Source organism: Poecilia formosa, unplaced genomic scaffold (genome assembly GCF_000485575.1).
Source record: "Poecilia formosa unplaced genomic scaffold, Poecilia_formosa-5.1.2 Scaffold65, whole genome shotgun sequence".
In the NCBI taxonomy this organism is placed as follows: domain Eukaryota; kingdom Metazoa; phylum Chordata; class Actinopteri; order Cyprinodontiformes; family Poeciliidae; genus Poecilia; species Poecilia formosa.
Window position 1 is genome coordinate 1038756 of NW_006800004.1, and position 18310 is coordinate 1057065.

At 38.3% G+C, this 18310-nt stretch overlaps 1 protein-coding gene across 2 annotated transcripts in view; it reads left to right on the forward strand.

Annotated features, from left to right (window-relative positions):
* naaladl2 (N-acetylated alpha-linked acidic dipeptidase like 2) overlaps window positions 1-18310 on the forward strand; it is a 393728-nt gene that overhangs the window by 363620 nt on the left and 11798 nt on the right. For both annotated transcript variants that reach the window (XM_016672733.1, XM_016672734.1), the window contains 2 exons: window positions 1813-1906; window positions 13236-13434. In XM_016672733.1, coding sequence (XP_016528219.1) covers window positions 1813-1906; window positions 13236-13434 — 293 coding nt within the window. The remainder of the gene's footprint in view (window positions 1-1812; window positions 1907-13235; window positions 13435-18310) is intronic.

Below are 18310 nucleotides of genomic sequence, written 5' to 3' on the forward strand. Positions count from 1 at the left end.
TTACAATTTCAACTGAACTTGAATCTGTCAAAATGACAAAAGACTAGACCTAACATGATCTAGATGCTTGTTTCCATCCTGATAAACACCAATCAGAATCCACTGGCAGATAACTGGGAGGCTGTAAAACAAACAGAGCTGCAGGCGTAAGAGTGGACATGATGTCTCTTGTTCTTGTTATCACAGTGGACGTATATTTTGATGTTATACCGCTTCCAGTGCATATTGCTGGCTGAATATGTGTTGTGTCTGTGACAGAGGAGAGCCAACAAATAGGGATAAAAGAAGTTCTGCAGCAATTTTACAGCTGGATTTTACAGCTTTGGTATAAACATAACAATATGGCAGATCCTAGAGGAAGGAAACAGCCAGCTTGTAAACATAAAGAGATATCCCCAGGCTCTCAAGTGTTTGAAAAGAGAGGCGACGGACGGACGGACGGACGGACGGACGGACGGACGGACGGACGGATGGACGCCATAACTTTGGATTTTTCTTTATTTTGGAAGTTATGGGGGTTAACGGAAAATAAAATTGAAAGTTACTAAATTTTACACGTTGCATTTTGAGTTGTATGCTTCTACACAGAAAGAATTTAGTGTATGATTTTGGCAGAAGAAGAATCACAAGGCTTTTTGCACAAATACAATAAGAGGCCATTAGACATAGTTGCTGGGAACATTGGACATTTTCAGGGATGTGAGAAAAGTATTTTTGGCCAGCTTTGAAATGTTAACTAGGCATCCATAAGCAATCGGCATACAGAAGCCAGAATCAATCAAAAATGGTTTGACTATTTCCTCTTGCCATTTGGCTCTGTTAGAGTTGTTGGGTGATGGATCAAATCCCAGCAGTCAATAGGTCAGCAGTAGAGGGAAATATGGCATATTATAATATGGCTGGTTATAACAAGGACTGAGGCATATTAAGCAGTAATATTTAGATAAATCAACTCAAACATGGACTGTCAGGGATAATTGTCTGAGTTTTGCCTGACTGAGATCACATTTGTAATATGGGATCATTTTTGTCTCAGATTTTTGCCACTCTTCATTCGTAGAAATAGTTCAGCACCTGCAAGGAATTTTCTGATTTAAGTTTATACACATGTGAACCACTGATGGAGATGTCAGTTTTTCAGTTTACAAGAAGCTGGTTTGTCTAGAAGGGCAATACATGAAATCATGGTCTGATTAGTAGAGATGAAGTATTACCCATCCAGCAATCCCTCAGAACAGGAACTGAAGGTCAGAACTAAGCAGACAAATGTGACAGGCCACAACAAAACAAGGAAGAAGTCTCCCTGGGTATTTGAAGTTACTTACAGATTCTAAGAGTGTGGCTTCTCAGTCATCAGAGGGGAAAGAGGAGACTGATAACCTAAAGAGACCTCAAACAGGAAAAGACCAGCGGCTGAGGAGATGTGAGAATCATGTGCATATTCTACCCAGGAGAGGAACTGACTCCAGTTGGAAGGACTAGAGGTGAGGCAGCGTAAGGCGGATTCAAGTTTTCAATTTATGTGTCTTTATTTGTGGATGGAGACCAGAAGTCAGACTGACCTTGGTGTTTAGAGCTTTGCAGAACAGAACAGTTTCCAGACTTGGGGGGGTGAACTGGGGACTACAGAAAGACAGGATGTTTTGGGGTATGCACAAGACAGAAAACATGCTTGACCAAGAGTTGATCCTTGGTCTGTAGACCGCAATGATCTTGTGGATTTTAAATGACTGATTTTTGTTGCTAATATGAAATGATGAATTAATAAAGTACACTAACTTGACTTGTTTTATTTTGTGACTGTTTCTGCAGATGACAGCCGAAGCCATTCTGCGCCTGGTCAGTGACCCTGTGCTGCCTTTCTACCCTCTGGACATTGTGTTGGATGTTCAAAACAAACTTAAAGGTAACATATGATGTAAAAATAGTGGTGAGACTAAAGCAGATGTAAAAAAAATAGTAATAATATGAAAACATATTTGACTTTACACGTGTGCACTGTTGCTATAATAATATATTGAGTTCAAGAAGTAATTCTTCCAGTTGCAAAGGGCTCTGGTACTTTTCAACCAATTCCAGAATAGAGCTGGGTTTGATTACTTTTCTCCACTTTTACACATTTTCTCCTTTTTTCTGGTGGCCATATTGCCCTCATTATAATAAGAGAAACAGATTTAGTTAATAATGGCTCAGTTCCACTCGGTGCACAAGAATTAGAGCCTTGATGCACAAAGCTGGGATCCTGGAGCGAGCACACCTGCTCAAACTGTCATGCTGTAATTTGATGTTAATAATTGGAGCTAAAAGACCTTCTGGAGAAAAACATTCACTTTTTTAAATACACCTACAAAAGCGGCCGAAATTCTCTCTGGATGAAACTGGACTCTTTGAACTTACGCTGTTCATGATTTTAGCTGAAGAACTCTGGTGCACTGTTGGCGATTGTAGTAACATTCACTCCATACTGTTCTGTTAGGTTCCCCTGTGCAATAACATGGCAGTCAGTCAATGCATTTAAACCTGTAGAAATGGTGAAGAGAAGTTGCTGAAGTTTAAACTCAGCATCACAGGAAGGTAGACTCTGGTTTAAGTTGACTTGAATGCGGTATGGTTGTGTCCTAACAGGCTGGTCTGAGTATTGCAGATTAACTGGGATTTGCACCCACAACCTTCTCTGTTGTTTATTTAGAATTGTTGAAAATATTCAGTGGTCAGGTTCTGTTTGGACAGAAAAGCCATTTTTTTAGGACCGAGAAGAAAGGGAAGACTGGTTTGAGATAATGTAATATCCCAAAATAACCCCTGTTGTGGTTGTTTTGGGATATTGATTATTTTATCCCAGTTCCATTGTTATTGTGTTCCTTGCTTCCTTATATTGATTACATCATCTTGTTTCTATTTCACTGTTCAGTCTTTTCTCAGTGATTCTAGTTTATTTATTCCTTGTGTCTAGTTATAGATTACTCTTATTCATTTTCTTAGTTCCCCTGTTCCCATGTTCTCTCTCTCTCTCTCTCACTTCTGCTACCTGTTAGTCAATCAGTCTGGTCTATTGTTCCAGTTTTCATACTCCCAGTATTTATTCACCTCTCTCTAATCCCTTCTTAATGATTCCTTCCATTTATCCCACTACTTCCCTGTTTCACCCTGCTGGTTTTTGTACCCTGTGATCTGTTTTTCATTCTACTCTGGCTCCCTGTGTGTTTTTTTATAAGTTTTTGTTCACTTTTCCTATTAAAATGCCAACATCTAGTCGGTGTATCTGCCTTGCTGCATTTGGGCCCATCATCACCACTACATTATGGTATTTTTTTCTTATAACACATCTATATAGGGGCATACATTTCAATTGATGAACTGCATAGATTTTAATGCCATTCATAGTTATTTTTTTTCCTTTTAGACATCTCTGACGCACAAGTTACATCCACAACATCTGTGGATGACGAGGTCACTTCTCATGGTATGCTGGGGCTGCTTTGAAATATTTATTTCTGCTTCAAAGATGATCTGATTGGACACTGGTAAAGACTATTGTGTTGAAGTTGAGCTAAAAGGAGTTAGTCTATCAGCAAAGCTATTCAAGTCTAAAGAGAAACTCAATGCTAAACATGTAGCAGCAGCATAGACTATGATGGTTGTAGAACAACCAAAAATTATCTTTTTTGAGCTCATGTGTCTGTTTGTTTTTCAACCATTTAGGAGTAAAATGGGTTTTTGAGAATGCTGCTTTTTTATCAATATATAGTTTTTGACTAAAATGTGATTAATGGGAATCAATTAATTACAGACCATGCAAATAACTCTGTTAAAAAATGAATTAAGTTTCTTTTTAAGTCTATAAGACATAGACCATGTGGAACAGTCAGAACAGGGAAGACTGAAATACTAAAGGCGTATAAGTAATGTGTGTACTGATTTGAAGATGAGTTGGTTTGTTGTTGCAAGCACATTTGAACTTTAGATAGTGGCTCTCTGTATGTTTTGCATAGACTAATTTACATATGTCTGCATATGCAACTTTCTCCGTTTTAAGTAAGCAGTGCTTTAGTCTTAAATGAACCCAGCCCACATTTCCATTGCCAAACATTCAGCAGTTAACATGCTGAACAAGCTCTCAGGCCCTGTGAGCAAAAATAGGCTTATTCAGTCACACTCTAAGAGCTCGCAAAGACTGTCCTTGAATATTAAAATGGCCCTTGAACAAGGCTGAAAAAAAATAGACTTTGATGCCTGTAGCCTGCATGCTGGCATCATGCAAATCCAGAGTAAACAAAATTAAATGTTACTTCCATCAAGAAGTATCCTGAAAGTACTGGAGTTTCTCCTAAGCAGAGTCACAACTAGATATAGTCAGTAGAATATGCACTGTGGAGAATTCATTCTTCATCGCCGGGACAAAATAAAATCTGTAAAGCGAGGATTATCGATCATCTACGGACCATGATCTGAGATTTAAAGCACTGTAGGCGAGCGGACGATCCTCACGTAGCTCCAGCTCCAAGTCTCATTCATTTTGTCACTAAGGCAATCACTCTAAGCCTCAGGTTCACTGGCTCTGTCTAAGCATATAAGCATTGTCCCATTAAAGCCTAGATTGAGTGGTTATGCCTCCTCATCTGAGACTAATGGAAAGATTATAACCTGAGAGAGAAATGATTATGATACCTGCCTGTAGCCCCCATGTCTGTTCCTTCATCACTCTGTCCCTCTGCATCCCCACATCTCTGCTCCCCAGTTTCTCTTCTCTTTCACTTCTTTGTTCAACAAAGTAATATAAACATTTTATTTTTAATAAGATTTATTTTTTTAATTTTATTTTTAATGTTTAGCTGCTCTTTCTTTAATACATTGAATACTAATGTTGTCTATGCATGTGCTTTGAAAGGCGATGTATGTTGCCTTCTGTCCAGAAGGCAATAAACAGATTGACAATGAAACTTCACAAGATAAATGACAATGAGACATGAATAACGCTGCAGTTAGGTGTTGACCTTAAAGTGGACCTTGGAATATGTTTTATTTTAATTGTACGCCCTTCATAATTTGACATTATGGCATTGTGGTTTATAGGACGGCGCTATTTATGCTCACAATTGGTTTTATTATTCTCATCAGCCACAAATATCAGAGAGGCTGCAGTGACAGATTTTGGAATTTTTATTGAGGTTATTAAATGTAATTCTATGTCTCACTGTAAATGTGTCAAAGTTAAAATTGGCCTTTAGCAAAGGTGCAGATATTCTAAATGTTTTTTAACCTGACTGTGGCTTCCTCACAGCATCTTTGCACTGCTTTACAGTGCAGAGAATTCAGGGTGGAGTGAAATAACTCTAGAAAATGGTGGTAAGGTGTAACTGGTAGCTGATGATGAACCTTCATAGATGAACTCGGTTTAAACAAATGTCATGACAAGGTCCTTTAGAAGACACAAAACATCCAATTAACATCTTGTTATATAGAAAAATATAATTGAATTAATGCAAATTTAATGGCATGCATCGTAGTTGTAAAATATAGACAAATTCAGTTTTTGACAATTGGTTGAAATTGCAGTTCCGCCTATTGCATTATTGAGTTTTTAACTCAGCAACCACGTTTACTGAGCAAGCATGTGGCGACAGTGGATAGTAATTTTTCCCCTTTACAGAGAGAAAGCAACGATTAAAAAAGAAATGCAACTAAAATCACATGCAAATAAATATTGAAAAGACATGCCGCGCCATCATCCTTCTACCACTTCCTGTCATCTTTTTCATAATCTCCAGCAGTAGTAACATACAGTTGTTGATCATATGACTCTTGTGATGCTAAAGTGTTTACTTTGCAGTTTTGCAAAATGCACTAATTTTGATAAAGCTGAAAAGCCACCTCAAGTGTTTCCATTAAGCACACTTATTTTCAGAATGTCAAATCGCACAATTTTAAGGTTGATGGAAACAGTTGCTGTTGCAGTAAGCGGTGTGACTGAAGATAAACACATGGACGAGTTTCTCTAGATCTTTCTGAGTCATTACTTCTTTAGCTTTAGAAATGTTCTTCAGGTAATTGAAGGCTGACTTTGTAACTGCCTTTATGTGTCTCTGAAGGTTCAGGTCAGAGTTCATCACTACTCCCAGGATTCACTCTAATCATTAGTTCCCATCTCCAACAGCTGAAGTTGTGTGCTGACTCTAGATCGTTCCTCTTTTGGTCCAAAGATAATAACTTCAGTTTAATTTCTGTTCAGCTGGTAAAAGTTATGGCACATCCATACTATGATTTGTTCTATGTGTCTACATAAGCACGCTGTAATGAGCATGTCTATCATCTTTATGATAACTTATCTTGCTATTTGAAATTTTTCCAGTGGGTCCAGCAAAGTATTATCATCAACAGAACCAGCACTGTGGTTCTTCCACACTCTGAATTTATGTGGATGTCATTGAACACTTTGATGAGGGCAGTCTCAGTACTGTAGTAACCATGGAAACCAGACTGAATGACATCAAAGCGGTTGGTCAATGTGAAGAAATTAGTTAACTGTTGAAACAGCTTTTACAACAACCTTACCAATGAAGGGAAGATTGGAGATTTCAGAAAATGACTTCCTTTAATTCTTCCATTTAAAGGTACTGTATATCTAACCTTTATAGATGTCACAGTAAACATGGAGTCCAGTGGAGCCTTTCTCCATGGAGATGTTCTTCTGACCTTCACCTTAAAGGGAGCAATGGAGTCAGTGATGTCTGAGATTGTCTATTGTAAGTTATATCTCAACTCATTCAGTGAGTTAAAGGATGAAGTGGAAGTGGAAGAGTATACTAGATTAAAATCTATGTATTTATCTACCTGTCCATGAAAAACATTGAGAGTTGTCTGTACACTGAGTAAATTATTCATATATGACTGCATCTAATGACTCACGTGTGACTGTTGAAGCTACTTGTTATTTTAACTTCATGTGATGAAGAGCTTAATATGAGACTTGCTTTGTTAGCACTTTAAAACCTTCATATAATTTGAACAATTACGTATTTATTGCCATTTGTTTTATTAGTGCCGTTGTTCTTGGCGACATGTTGCCCGTCAGTTCTCTTGTTAGCAGTAATTTTTTTCCAGATTGCCACTTCAACTCGTTGATCAGAAGACTGGTTCTGCTGACTAATATCATTATAAGAAACTTGATGTGAAAGAATTAAAAAAGCATAACAGTTGTCAAGCCTGATTTTTTTTTTCAGTTTCCAGTTGAGATGTAATAAAGACATAATAAATTCATTATCAGTATAATAACCCCAGAGCTCAGTCCTCTCTCATGACCCGCTGTAGACAGGGCAGCACTTCTTTATTACCTGCAGGATTGACGGTTGAAATGTTCTGCCTCCTCTCAGCTGCAAGCGGGTCAGAAGATGCTCTTCCTGTTGTCTCTCGTTCTGCATCAGAATCGATCTGAAAATTCTTTTATTGGTTTAAAAACCAATAAACCAGTCTGGACCCTACCTATTTATTAGATTTACTTCTATCCCACAAACACTGAGAACCCACAGGCCTTCAATGTAAACCCAAAGTGAGACTAAGAACACATAAGTGAGATGACTCTTTTATTATTATTACCCACATTGATGGAACAGCCTTCCATCTCACCTCAGGGCAGCAGAAGGTATTGATATTATTTTTAAAAGTAATCTCCAGACTTACAGTTGTACTTTGGCCAGTTTTTATTAGTGAAACCGTTTGTGCATATCTCAAGGGCTGAAACGGTTAATCGGATTAATTGAGATTAATCGATTATTGAAATAATTGTCATCTAATTTAGTAATCAGTTAATGGTTAATTGGAGTATGCAGACAAAGTCTGCAGAATGTGCCCATTTTTGTCACATTAATCGATTATTTGTGAGAACAATTTAGAGAATAACAGATTTCTAAATTAGTTGCAGCCATCTATCTGTTTACTGTTAGTTTTTACATAATTTTCTCTTTTCCCTTATTGTAGTTGAACTGTAATATTATGTCATGCTGATTTTATTTTCCCAGTAATTTTCTTCCTGTCATATTGTTTTTTTGGCAAACTCACATTGCATTTATGTTAAAATACATCTTTCATTTTCAAAATATCAGATTATGGCTTTTGTTGTAATCTGGGACATATCCAGAAACTTTAAAATAACTCTGATGCAGTCAAACACAAATGTCTATTTCTCGCACAACATGAAAACAGAAGGTAGGAGAGAGAGAAAATAGAAATCTGATATTTGAGGAACATCCTGATTGATAGGCAGAGGTTAATGACCAGAACCCAAATAAATACAAATAAATACCTAATGGTATTGAATAATATAGTTGAAGTCCACTGAGGCATTTCTCTCTACTTGCTTTGTTTTGGAGAAGGACGGGGAAACCAATGATCCACCACAAACCAAGGACCTGTCTGCTCATCTATCCTGGATATTAAGGTTGCAGACTGAAAATACCAGCATGAGCAGAGGGTCAAGAAATCACTGTGACCTCACATAGATGAGTGCAAATAGTGCACCTCTCCTGAATTTAATGGCCATATGTGTGCTGGCATGTAATTAGAGCTATAGATCTTGTAACAGGAAAAAGCTGCTAGTAGGTCATAGCATGACTTGTATAAAAGAAATAGCTGTAAGTACAATTAGATAGAACATTATTCTTTATTCATCCTCACTTAATGAACCAAACTAAAACAAAAAGGGGATTTTTTTTTGTGACAAAATTATTTAAAACTAATGCACATGCAGGGAAGTCCCGAGGTTTGATTGTATCTGTAGAGATTCATGTAAAAATAGAAATTATTCTGATGAAAAAAAAGCATCTCCTTGAGTGTGTTTTGTTTTTCTCACCTTTCCTCTCCCTGCTGCTCTTATCTCAAGAGCCCAAGTCCCAACTGCATAGATGAATGCAAACTCTCCCATGTATGTCCCAGGATCTTGAAAGATATGATGGATTACAACAATCAAACAATATTTCATGAGTCCCAGCTGGCTGTGAGGCGAGCCATTTAAATTTGTAGGAGAATAGCTCCCGCTGCCTATTTTTGGCCCCTCTGTCTTCACATTTTTCCCACCGATGAGTCACATTCTGTTCCAAACCTGCTGTGGCGCCGCGATATCAAGACATACCAAATGCTGCTGATTAATATCTTGGATGACAGTTCGCCTCCTTCCCAATAATGTTTATAATAAAACTGGAATTAATCCTGGGCTTCCCTTGCTTCTTCTCAGTCCTCACTGAAGGACTGCTGCTGCACTGATTTACCCAAAATCAGTGCAGCAGCAGATGTCTTCAGGTTTCTGTTAATGTTTCAAATCGCAGAACAAATTCTGAGATAAACATATCAAGAGAGCTGAAACCTGGATGTTTACACAACAAGGTTGTTGATTCTAAATCTCCCACTATTATCCCCCCAAAATATGAATTTTTTGTAAAAGAGAAATAATTATTGCTTGTCATTCATAACACAATTAGTAAACTGGTAAAATATTTCATGCTTTTTATTTTTTGCATTTATGATGATGGCTTACAGGTAAAGAGTCTCAGAAATTTAGAATATTTCATCAGACCAATCAACAACAGATGCTATAAGCACAAATGTCAGATTTCTGAAAAGTATGAACACGTCTATGCAGTTGTGTTAGGGCCCCTTGCATGATTGACTACATCATTGCAATGTTGCGTAGAGCTGATCAGCCTGTGACTCTAGGAGTTTCCATTAATTACCCTTTTCATAGTATTCTAATTTTAAGTTGGATAAAATGCGACATGGCCATTCTGACTGCAAACGTTGTGAAAACGATCAAATATGTATGTGATTTAGCATGTGGAAGGGGACAAGTCGGGTTTTTCAGAATTGAGCCGTTCAGACAGACAGGATGTGGCATTCCTTACACCACATCAGGGCGTGGTGTTATGCATGGCATTACACAAAGATCATTTCTGATCAGAAGATCGTCTGATCGGAAGAAATGAAAATAACATACTCTTTGACTGCAATAAATGATCACATGTTGCCACCTTGTGACCAAACTCGACATTATGAAGCAAACTTAGCCGTATAGCTTACCTGCAGCGCCATTCCTAGGATGTATTAATGTGAAAGTTAAAATAACCTGGTAACAGACTGATTGGAAGAAATAAAAAAAGGATTTAGAAATGGGAAGAAGAATGGTAAAGTTCACTTCCAAAAATATGACATCTACTAAATAAGTTTGGTTTCTTGTCTTGATGGTTTGTAGAATAAACCTCTTTTCTTCTTTTCTTCTTTTTTCTCTTTTTTTAGTCAGTGTACTACTGAAAGCCTTGTATTTAAATAGAAGTGACAAATTGTCACCTCCACTTTTCTACAGGAGAGTGGGTCACTTGTCACTCCAGAAGTGGATTGTGAAATGCTGCTCTTGTGAAATAACTAATAATCCTGACAAACTAGAAGTTGTGAAGTGGCAACAGATTTTCCAGTTTACGGTTCAGGCTGACTGTTAAAATAACCCTTTTACTATAACTGAATTTGTCTAAGTGTCCATTACTGACAAGGACTCAAGTTTTATTGCCTTAAATGAGTTAGTTAAAATAACATAAAATACATAAACCACGCTTAGAATAATCAAATAAAGAAAATATGAAAAGTTATGCTCAGTAACCTTAAAGATTTATCTTTGATCAGGTTCAATCAAGGCGACAAAACTATGAAGCTTACCAAAAACTGCCTGTGCTGAGCCAAACAAGATGGCTGTTAATGAGAACTGCAGGCTAAAAACATTCCTCTTGCTCTGACTTTAAGTGCTAAATGTTTGGAAATATGTCCAGCACAGACTGAATGGCTTTGTTCACTTCCTATGCTGCCATATCCAAACCATAACCACAGATACAATTCTCAAACAGCGCAGAAACTCAACGGCATCGTTAACAACTCCTCCTTCTCTTCACTGATTGCCCAGGATGCATCCCGAGAAATCCAGTTCAATGGGAGAAATATGAGATGGAGCACTGAAGGAAGACGAGAATCCATTGGAAAAGGAAAACAACGGCCAGGCAATATCGGATGTTTTGGAAAGTGTAGCAGTATTTAACAGAACACTTTCCTATGCCACAGGGCAGAACTGCAGTGATTAGATCTTGGGGATCGTCTGACAAACTGTTGGCAGCTTCTAGTCCCAAAAACAACCATTCACTCTTTCAAATGTCTCTAAAATGTTCCGTTTCTCTCAAGGCCATCCACTGAGTTTTTTGCAACCTGTAACATCTTCAGCTGCCGTCAGCTTTTCAGCAACGGGCCACTTGCCGAAAGCTTAGCTTTAAATAGTTGAGTTTAAACACTGTGCCATTCTTAGTTCACCCTGGAGCGGACGACTGGCTGACTCAGTCATTTTTTGCTGTTCTTTGATCCACTCGAACAGTTCCATTTTCCTCCATGTCTTTTTGTTCTGGTTTCCATTTTGAAGCATTTAGGACGGTTTTAGCTGAGCTGCATCATTTTCACACTTCTTTAAGCCCCTTTCTCCTCTCCAATTAACTTTTTATTCAAGGTAAGCTGTTCTTGGGAACAATGTCTGGTGTCACTTCACTCAGAGGGAAGTAGACTATAACTAGTGTGTACAACATTTACTGACTTCTTTAAATAAGGACCACTGTCAGAATCAATAACCTCACTTTGGTTTGATTCTGTGTCGTACCTGTAAAGCTTTGTTACTGGAACGGTTGTGAGCGCACATGGAAAAGGGACGTCTGCACCACATTAGGCGTTCTTTCTTTTCCCTACAAAGTGCCAAACACACAAATTCAACAGTGGCTGTGCTCATCTGTATGAATGGATAAAGCCGTACTCTCTGTGAGCGCAGTACAACTGTCTTACCTCCACCTTGACAGATGACTGGCTGCAGAGGGAGCCCTTCACAGGGAGAAGTAGCAGAGAGGAACGCTCTGTAGGAGTTGTGCTCCTAAATTTGTTCTCACATGGAGATGCAGATGTGAACAGATAAAGGGCTCTCGACAGTTAAAAGGAGACGTTTCAAGCAACTTAACGTTGTGATGTTTTTATCCAGGCAGAAAACCTCTATTGTCTCGTTCATCTGCTCAGGCTCTGTGAACAGCAGCGCTGTGTGTAGGGAGGGATCTGTGTCAGATTACCTGCTGGAGCATCCCCATGGTGGCGGGTGTCAACCAGTAGGAGATAACAAAACAGAAATATCATCCTTTTCTTCCAAACAAAATGGGTTCTTAGCTTATTAATGGCTTTCTTTTTTAACTTATTACATTTTTTTCCCTTCTCCAGGGGAAAAATATAAATAAGAGTGAATGGTGCTGTGTACAAATCCATGCAAAGTTTTTCAGATTTATATATTTATTTTTTTCTAGCTATATTTATTAATCTTTGTTTTTAAGAACAAAACTCAACACTAAGCAAAAGCTCAGCAACACAGTTTAAAGGAGAAACCAAAGAAAGTTTCAGGACTTTCCTGGGTCAGACTTTAGAAAAGGTCAACAGGGCAGGAGCCCCGGGGGCCGACAGTTAGGGACCCCACAAATTTTTAGTTTGTGTTTTTATTTGTGTGTGTTTTTTTTTTGTTTTTTTTTTTAAAGAAATGTGTGTTTTACAAACATTGTACTTTATTTAAAACTCCTGGCACGAATCATTGTGAATTGTTTAAATATTTTAGGATTTTATGAAAATGAACAAAACTCAAGTATTTGAATAATATGAAGTTATGGTACTTTTTGTGTACAACATGGAGCTACCAACCAGGTAGCATATTAGACCTGCATCAGTTCAGAACCGCTGATGTAAAGGAGTGCATATTAATGTACTTTAATTTGCAATAGTAAAATCTTTTTTACTAATAGAAACTGGCTCCAGCCCTGCGGCCCACACCCTGTAAATCTGACCATGATGACCGTTTATACATTTTCAACATTTTATAGTCCAAGCCTATGAGTTAATAAGTGCACAACACAAGATGGTGGACACGTCTTGTTCAGTGTAGTCCAAAAAGGGTTTCCATCCAAGGATATCAGTGGACAAAGCATGACAAAAAGACAAGAGGGTTGTTTTCCAAAATAAGCCTCCTCCACCTAAAAGCAGGAGACCACTTGTTGGAAATCCATTGCAGTAAAATACTCTTTCGAGCACAAAAGGTTGTTAGAATATTATACATCAAATCCATTTGCAAAGGTTTTTACATGTGAAAGCCATGGTGAAGTGTCTTCATGTTGTGTTTTTTCCTTCTTGTTGCTGCTCAGATAAGAATGCGGTATCGCCTCCCCTGCTGTCCTCAGCCTCCACTCTCAGAGACCACGCGGCGTTCTTCCAGTCCGAAGCCATGCGCCCGGCGAATGACCCCAAAGAGCGTGACCCCTCCCACGTACGCATGCTGAACGACGTGCTCCGTGATCTGGAAAAAAGCTTCATCATGCCACAGACACCGGCCGGAGTGTTCAGGTACACACTGGACAGACGAAGCTCCTGTCAGATTCTGTTTACTGTTGAGCAGTTTTCTACCAGCCCTGAGACGCTGTCTGCTTTTACATTTTGAAAAATGAATTAAATATTAAACATTCACGATATTAGTATAAAAAAAAATTGAGAATATGACAAGAGATCCGCTATTTGCTTTCAGTAAAATTTATCTTGCTTCGTGGTTTTTTATGTGCAAAATCTATCATGTTCTGCTTTAGTTAATAATTCACGATGGTTCAGAAGAGTCCGACAGGGTGAAAATAATTAGTTGTAAATTACTTTAAATTTGTTTTTGGCAAACTAGCAAGGAACTTTTTCTCTACGTATTTTTTCCTGTCTTCGCGTCATTAACTTTGGATTTCTGTTATTGAAGAGTCACTCATACACAGCAGCACAGCAGTGGGAGTTTAAACACTTTTTGCTCGTTGTTTTTCTTCCAGTCAGCCTTTAAGAAAAACGGATGCATTCATGAACACTTTCAACTGCACAAAGAACAGAAAGGAAATTGAGGGAGAAGCCTGTAAAATGTGTTTGTTAAATCTATTAGTTTTATTAGAATAAACTAAAATCCTCTAAAAGCTGTCAGACAGTATGGATCCATGTCTACTGTGATTGTGCTGTACTGTCTGCAGGTCGTCTGCAGGGGACATGATTAAAATATTTATTATTTTGGGGGTCAGCTGGACTGTAGCGTTCCTGTCCAAAAGAAATAGTTTTTCAGTACAATACAGTTTTTCAGCTGTCAATTCAGACAAGTCAAATATTAAGCAAACTTTAAGTTACATTTCATCAGAATTACAAATGAATAATCCAAATCAGGAGAGCACTAAGTATTCTTGCATGAAAGTGTTTCAGACAAGTTGATATGATTTACTTATTTATATCAACCCTAAATACCAAAAGATGTATATTTATGACAACATTGCACCTCCATTATGCATTGTCTCATTTAAATAATCAATCAATTCATAAAGTCATGGGCTTCTACTTCCGAAAGTAGATGAGCAGAATTTCTGCTTCGAAATATCCGAACATAGAATTAGAACTTCCATTCTAAAGTGATTCCTTCATGCAGAGGTTGGCTTAAAGTTTTCAGGACTTTTGATCACATGGACCTCGCTGCTAAATATAATCATTTAGAGTAAAACAGTTTTTTCTCCATTGAAATGATCTGCTGTATTTATAGGTGAAGAGGGTGCAGTAGCACATTGATGCAGAGTCGTACAAATTGCTCCCATCTGCTGGACATGATGGGCATCGTTTTATTTTTAGTGCAACCTGCTTTGTAAATCTGCTACAGATATGAAGGAAAAGCAGGAATGAACAATGGACATTATAGTGATTTGTGAATGAATCCCAGAGATTTTGGGGGCTTGATGGACTCTTTGAATCTAAGTTTAAATATCATTAACAGTCAAAAGAAAATGTAGATACATCTGCACTACAAGGATTACAGTGCAGAGGCAGTGCTTAGTGGTCAACCAGATGGGGGATATTAATCCTGCATAAGGTGATTAAAAACAGAAAATAGTCAAAGTAAAGGTTCACTGCCACGGTTCCCTTATCAATAGTTTTCAGTTCCCAACAAATAGAAGGCAGTATTTTCTGACTAGAATATTATTAGGGCAGACAGCTCTGAAAATCCAATTTATTACAAAGTAAGATCAAGCAGATCTACATGATATGCTCTTTCATTTAATTCAGTTTAGCCCAATCGTTCTCTTAAAGTCTGAATTAATAACAATTAAAAAGCCATTCTGTGACACATATATCATTCCAAATCATGTTCCAGTGAAGGTCAAGCACTATTGAGTTTAGAATGTATAAGTGAAATGCCAGATTTGTAAATTTGACTAAAGGTCATCAGCTGAAGTAATTAGGTGATTGGTCAGTGTGTTCCACTTAAGGGCACATGGTTTTATTGAGTGAATAAATTGGTTTTAAATAACAAAACTAATTTTGACTGTGCTCCTACAGGGCACATTAAACGCTGTAAACAGAGATCTGAATGAATTCTTCCTTGACATATCCTCGTCTCACTGTTCTCTTTTGAGAGTCATTTATTAAATGCCAAAATAAAGGAGAGTGAAACGGTCACATGGTGTGTCATATATCCCCTGGAGTTATTTAAATTCATGACTTCATTTCAAAAGGTCTTCCAGTCGTCTGCCATCAAAGAGATAATTAAACGGGCCTTTATTAAATGTCAGCTGTTTAGCATGCAAAACTCTTTATTGTCAGAATATGGTGATAAAGCAATATTGTGGACTCTGATTGGTAGAATGTTACAGCAGCTGAATGAATGCGGGGTGGAGGTGCGGGGGAGGTGAATGCAGCTTTTCACAACCTTCTTTCAGGGTACACCTGTTTGGGTCCAATCAGCTGCCTGCTGCCCAGCAAGTTTGTCCAGCTGCTACCAGCAACATTCAGAGCAACAGGTTGTTAGTCTGTGAGAAACAGCGAGAAAAAGGGGCTAACAAGCAGCGTCAGATGTATGTGAGCAGTGATCATTACGGTTGTGGTATTTACGATGATGATTTATATAAGTTCATATAAATAGGCTCACAGTTGAGACTGGCGCTCAACCAGCGAGCAACCGGTTCCACTTTAGTTTTATCGGACCACAGAACACGTCTCTGGAATGTTCTCTGTCCCTGTGTGCATTCGAAAACTTAATCTGACTTTTTATGTTTCTTTTTGGAGTAATGGTTTCCTCCTCACTGAGTTGCCTTCCAGCCCATGTCAGTACAGGGCACATTTCACTGTGAATAACGACTCTGTCTCCCCAGCTTCAGCAGCATCTTCACAAGGTCTCTGGCTTTTTTTTTCTGGCGTCCATCTACACATTCTGGACCAGAACCCGTCTCCTTCCTGAGGGGTGGGATGGTTGGGAATTTCCATCACGTCTACATTTGCGTATAATTGTTTGAAACAATGAACGCAGCTCCTTCGAGCGCCTAATAATTGTTCCAGAGGATGACCCAAACTGGAGCTGAAGGAAAAACAAAAAGTTCTGACCGAAATTTAGCAAATATTTTGTTTTCAGCTAAATGTGCTAGTTGAAGTCATAAAGAACTTTGTATTTGAATTAATCTTGATAAGAGATTAAATTTAATCCATCAGAGCATTTGACCTTGAGGGTGGGGAAACTCACAGCTAACATATTGTCTTTGAACAGCTGTTCACAACGCTGTTGTTGTTAGTTTCCATCAATAAGATGGACGTCTGAAAGCAGAATAACTACTTAACCATGTGGGTAGTTATATATCAACCACATGGGGTTGATATATAACACATATATGTGTTGATATATATGTGCTAATTTCCAAATATTTGTAATAGATGTAAAAACAGTACAGTAAAGCTCTTGTGAGCTGTTTAGTTTTTCTAGACAGCTTACAGCGTTACCATGTTTATGCTGCAATGCGCACTGGATGGATGACATATGGCAGGTGTAACATAGTCCACATTGACTGTTTTAAAACTGATAATTGTAATTTCTACCATCATGATTTTAACATAATAACTTGACTGAATACCAAACTGAATTAGCTGTATTTTAATGCAGGGTGAACAGATGGGGCTCCAGGCTTAGCTAAGCCTGGCTTCTAGCCTGGTCTGGAGCAGGCTAGCTGCACTGGATAAATCACCATGGTAACTTATGCATTGCTGCTTTTGTGACCAGCAGCTACATCAACAGCAATCAGCAGCTACATTGTTGGATCAAAGTCAGAATGTTTTTTTGGGGGGGGTTTTATGCATAACCTCACCCTTTTAAAGTGTCTCTCTGTGTTTTGTCTAATAAAACCTAAATTGTGACACTGAATTCAGCTCAGGCAGTTACACTGCTGCAGCAGGATTCTTTCTACTCATGAAATTCAGGATATTAAAGATAAGAGCTAAACAAATAGAGTTTTGCATAACTCTGTTGGAACTCTTGTCCTGATTCTAAAACGTCTGCAGTCTCCCCTCTCGCCCGTATGTAATTAAGAGGAAAAGTACGTAAGCCACACAGGATTCAACTGACTTATGGGAAGGAACTTGAAATTACAGTCCAGCTTTGCTGCACCATCATGATAAAGAAAACCTTCTCCCTGGTAATTTTGTCTCTCTCTCAGTGAAATGAAGGAGGGGCTAGTTGTGATTTAACCCCCCACCCCTCTGATTGTTTTTCAACTAGTTTTACATCTGGAGCAGAACAGGAACAACTAGAAAATTCCTGAAGAAATTTAACCGGGGCCTGCCAAAGTGTGCCTGTCGGCTTGGACCCAGCGTTCTGATGCTAATAATAATTATCAATCCTAAGCTTAGCTAAATTGTAGTCAATAACCTGTGGAGAGGCAGAAGCATGTTGACTAAGCTGTACTTGTACCATTCATAATGTTAAAATTAATGCATAAGCTAAAATTAGCTAAAATGCTCATGTTAGCGTGAAGGCTATCAGTAGTATGTGAGGCATCACTAGCATGTTGTCTGTCATTGACTTGTTCCATTTAGTATACTAAACATGGCAAATAAGTAAGAAAGGCAGTTCATTCTATCCTGAGGAAAACAAACATAAAAAAGGCTAATATTATTGCACCGCCTAGGGCGGTGCACTAACGTGGAAGGGATAGTGAAGCTTTTATTTTGAAACTGCCAGTAAGCTTCATTTTAAATGACCACACTAATTCAATGTGAAACAGTAGTTTGGTTAAAACAGTCATGTAAATCCTAACAGACCAATGGGCTCTTTGCACCTACGGCGTTGACGTCACATCTCCAGGAGCTAATGTGGCTCACTTGTTTCCACTTTGAGTTACCATGAGTGGTAGAAAATATCAGCGTCTCACCGCTGATACCAGGACATTCATTTTCT